The sequence below is a fragment of the Aplysia californica genome, unplaced genomic scaffold, assembly GCF_000002075.1.
Source record: "Aplysia californica isolate F4 #8 unplaced genomic scaffold, AplCal3.0 scaffold01124, whole genome shotgun sequence".
NCBI classification, from domain to species: domain Eukaryota; kingdom Metazoa; phylum Mollusca; class Gastropoda; order Aplysiida; family Aplysiidae; genus Aplysia; species Aplysia californica.
In genome coordinates, this window is record NW_004798394.1 from 179,276 (window position 1) to 183,934 (window position 4,659).

Below are 4,659 nucleotides of genomic sequence, written 5' to 3' on the forward strand. Positions count from 1 at the left end.
CGTGTGTGTGTGTGTGTGTTTGTGTGTGTGTGCGCGTGCGCGTACGTGCGTGCGTGCGTGCACTTTTTTTAAAGGTGATGCGGTGGGGTGGGGTAATATATGTACCGTGGTTATGATCAAGAGGTTACGTTGTTCGTCTCTCATTCCAAACCTGACAGCGACGGAGGAGTTTTTTTTTTCTAAAAATTTTCCCGTTTCACTTCTTGTCCTGCTATGCTCTCCAACCATTTCCCTCCCGTTTTTCCTCTTATCTGGGTTCCCGACTCTTTCTGCAGCCTTTCTATTGCTACTCCTTGGATCCCTCTTACTGTTGTCTTTCACAACACCCCTGATCTTTTGTTAGGTAAGGTCGAACACCTAATCTTCTCGGATAAAAGGAAAAAACACGTCAGAGGTCCCGTGTGCAAGTCCCGCACGTTAAAGATCTCTTGGTGGTTCTAAAATCGATGAAAGTAGGCTTTGGCCGCTACCCGGACAAAATTCGAAATTTCCTACCAAACGGAAAATGTTTTATGTGTCTCGTCGTGCGCTCATGTCACCTCAGGCAGTGTGTGAGCGCCGTGAAACATTTACCAAAACAAACTAAAAACTCCAGAGCTTGTCTCGTTCCGTGTAGTGGTACATATTTTGTTATTGTTTTCTTTTAGCGCCCGTGGAGCTCGAATAGCTGTATTTACCCCTTCCCCCCACCCCCTATCTCTCTTGCCAATTCTCTTCTTCTCGCTTGTTTGTGTTTCACTTTGATTTTGACCTTTACCTCATGTAAGAGTAGGCTGTATCTTAAAATCCAGTTGACTTACCCCCCCCCCCACTTTCCATCCTCATACCAAAACAAATTAGAAGGCGAGCTCAATGTTAAAGAAATGAGAACTGTTACACCCACCATATTCATGTAAATGCTGTTTTGCTGTGCTGTGCTGTGTTTATTTTTCGTACCAGTAGGGGGAATCAACTTTATTTGAAATACAACCATGAAAGTTTATTATTATACTCTACTGGGAAAACGATGTTTGTTATAGCTACGAAGATGCTACATGTTCTGAAACCAATTGACAGTCTTTCTATGATGAATCTTTCAGAGTTTAAGTCAGGCCTCGTTCGTCACACCAGACCAGGACCGGTCTTCTCTCACCTCTCCTATGTCCAGCAGCTCCATGGCACCCCTGGCCCCATCAATAGACTCGTCCTTACCACTGGAACTTGCTGCTGAGGGCACGCCCACTTCTCCAGAAGAAGAGGAAGAAGAGTGTTTGTATGACAACCCCAACATTATTCTCCGTAAGCATGGCGTTCGTCCGGGCTCAGAGTTCTACAGCACTTATTCCTCGTCCCGCAGAGCTCAGACCGTTTCTGAACCTCCGTTACTGAAGACTCCTGCAGAGGAAGAACTGGTGGAGAAACTCAGCCTGGCCCTAGCTCCCCCTTTGCCGTTGAGAAACTACCAGAAGGAAGAGGCACATCCGTGCAGAAGTGGTTGCTCTAGTGCAAGGCATTCATGGGCGTCTCAGTCTTCTGCCCGTAATCTTGACCCTTCAGATCCCAACCATGGCAAAGCGTCAGATAATAATAGTTTGCGGAGGGACGGCAGGAGAAATTTGTCCCCAGCTTTTGTGCGTGATTACCCCAAATCTGCAGAGAACACGTTAATGAAAGCAGGGAGGAAAAAGGTGAGCAGCAGTAAAAGTCACGAGGAGTTGTCGAGTGCTGGGGGGGATTCAACTCAGGAAGTGAGTAAAGGAACAGTGAATAACAATGTGAATAATAGACTGAGTCCTTCGGTGGTCACCTCTGCTCTGATTCGGAGTTTTCACGGTTGTGAACTGGCTCATACTGTAGCTGGTACTGTGGAGGAAGAGCCCGGTGAAGGGACTCTCACTGAACGGACGGATACTGTTGAAGATTCAAAATGTCTGTCTGCTTGTGGGTCGGAGTCTGAGCATGATCAAGAAATTTGTGACATAATTACGCGCGAGAGTAGTGGTGCTGAAAGTGGTTCTTCAACGGACAATCGGCTCGGTACTGACAAAGGTGATATAGTTGCATTCTGTGAAGGGTTAGCTTACGAAATTCTCTCTCAGGCAGTGTGCACGAGCAGTCGCCAGTTCAAGGAAGATTGTAACAGTATGCAGGGCTCCAACTGTCGCTCGACAAAACAGTTAGATTTAGTATCTTTAAAACCTGAACACAATGCCACCTTTCACGACACTGACTGTGTTTCAGATTCTGTAGTGACAGAAAGTAATGATGTTGCGCTTTCACAATGTGGAGACACTGCTGTGGCTGCAGATATGTCCACATTGTCCCTGTCAGCTGGCAATGATAGTACCAAGTCTGAATTTATTAAAATAAAAAGTGACGAAATTTTGTCTGATAGCTCTGGAGTAGATGTAGTAGCTGTTGAAGTCGCTGCTGACTTTGACAGTGTTGACAAGTTTATAGAATCATGTCTTAGTAGTGACTCTGATGAAGAGCAAGGTGAGGCAATTGATGTTCAGCAACCTTCATCTTCTTCCAACGACGGAATGTCTGAATTGTACAAGGCTCAGGGAGCACGGCCAAAGCGCCCCACCAAGTTTTTTCCGCCACGCCCTTTACCGCCTGTGATCCAATGTGGGGTTCCAGGGCCTGTGATTTTTCATTCTGATAACGACACGGATAAGTGCACCTGGCATATGGATGATATAATCGAACATCAGAAGCACATATTAACTCTGCTGATGCAGATATTGGAGGACAAATCTAGGACAGAACTATGGTTTCTGACAGAGGTAGAGAAAGTGCATCTGTTGCGGTTCTGCACCGAGAAATTTTCTAGCTCTACCGCCGACTTTGAAACTATCTTTGGCGATGGGCTATTCTTCAGGGAATACGTTGATTCTGATTCTGAAGATGAGAATGATCAGGACGAGGGCGAAAATAACACACATCATGGGATGCAAATTAAGGAATATTTTTTGGATGACGTTTCAGTCAGGAAAATTCCCATTACCATTCTTTTTGCCAATCACCTACTTCTTGAACATGCCCTTAACAGGAATGTTTGCCAGCAACCACACATGCAGTTCGTAAGGTATCGTAGTTTCGTGGACAGTGGTGTCTTTACGTGGAGTCGATTTCACGACATTCCTGAGGAATCTCGTCGTGTCGTGGAGGCGAAAGTGCGAAGTTTTTTCCATTACTGTCGAAAGATGATGGGGTATGAGTGTGAAAATGAACAGGACAGAGAGCTCATGAGGTTGGAGCAAGAGATCATGGACGAGCAGCAGCAGAAGATTGAGAGACGTCTACGCAAAGTTCAGGACCTGCCGACTTTCCAGGACGTCATGGAGGAGATTTCCACATCCTTGTCTTCACATATTGAACCGGGCCGTGCTCTAATATCATCCCCTTCATCTAGGTCAGATGACAGACATAAAGTTCACATCTGTACCCCTGACCCGGCGACCCCTGGCGCGCCTGATGGCAAAGCGGCCCATTCGAGGAAATGTCCATACGGGTTCAAAGGGCGGCGTTCTGATAGAGCAGAGAACACGTGTAAACGTGTTCCACCCACAGCGCCACCAAGGACCGCAGACGCAGAGACAACGTACAGTGAATCAGAGCGTCACGACTCCGTTGCCGTCAGCTACCAGCAAAAACCGCACCTCTCAACACTGTTGGCCGGAGTGACATCCACGTCTCAGGCTGTGCAGGAGTTTCACCGCTTGTGTGAGCACGGCCTCACGACACCCGCCAGCTCCCCCTGCGTCAGTCAGTCTCTCTTTGTGGATGAGGGGACCGGGGCGGCTGTCACACCTCCTCCAACCGACTACGACTCCGACTCGGAAGATGAAATGATTACCCTGGATACGTATGCTCGCATTATGACCAGGCCCTTGCAACGGCGGCGGTCTGAGACGTCTACTCGGGACGACACAGTGTTCGCAATCTACAGCTACACGCCTTTCTCCGGAGAGCTGGCCTACGCCGTGCGACGACGTCCCCCTCGACGCAAAGTCAAAGCCGTTGTTGTCCGAGGCCCGCGGGAAGTGTGCCTGGGTGTGGGCAGTCACGTGACGTTGGCTGTCTGGACGCAGATGGACCAGCTGATGAAGAAGCTGGTGCCCCACATCTCCCCGAGGCTTGACTTTCGTTTTCTCCTTAAAATCTACGAGCAATTCAAGCAGATTGTTTTGGTTCCGCGAAAGAAGAACTACTCGGTGAAGGGGTGCTATCAGATTGAGAGAAGTTGTACTCGCTTCCTGGAGTTCGTCTTCCTCAAACTCATCCGCGACGAGCTCCGAGTGTTCTCCCACGTCATGCGAAAGTCCAAAATGGCCAAAGCTTTGGCGACAGAGGAGAAGGAGATCAGCCTGAGCCTGGTGAGTCTCCTGTCCGTGGTCCTGGAGAACCTGGGCAAGATGAAGCGGACCCTGCACAGGGAGCATGTCAATGGCTTCAAAGGGGTCAACGAGCCGGTCAACCCGCCAGACCCCTTCGCTGACCACCCGATCGTGTTCCGGCACCCGAGCTACCGTGACTGGCAGTCTGATCGAGAGACTTATCGGCCGCCCCTTGAGCCGTCTGAGATGGCCCATGCTTGCAGGTACTGTCTGTCTGTCTATCTATCTGTCTGTCTGTCTTTGTTTTTGCGTGCGCGCGCGCATGTGTGTGTGTGTG

The 4,659-nt window shown here is 48.9% G+C and overlaps 1 protein-coding gene across 4 annotated transcripts in view; it reads left to right on the forward strand.

Moving 5' to 3' along the window:
* LOC101864191 overlaps positions 1-4,659 on the forward strand; it is a gene marked incomplete at its 3' end in the record, with an annotated part of 23,204 nt that overhangs the window by 16,769 nt on the left and 1,776 nt on the right. For all 4 annotated transcript variants that reach the window (XM_013090052.2, XM_035973308.1, XM_035973309.1 and 1 more), the window contains 1 exon segment: positions 1,080-4,585. In XM_013090052.2, the coding sequence (XP_012945506.1) occupies positions 1,080-4,585 (3,506 nt within the window).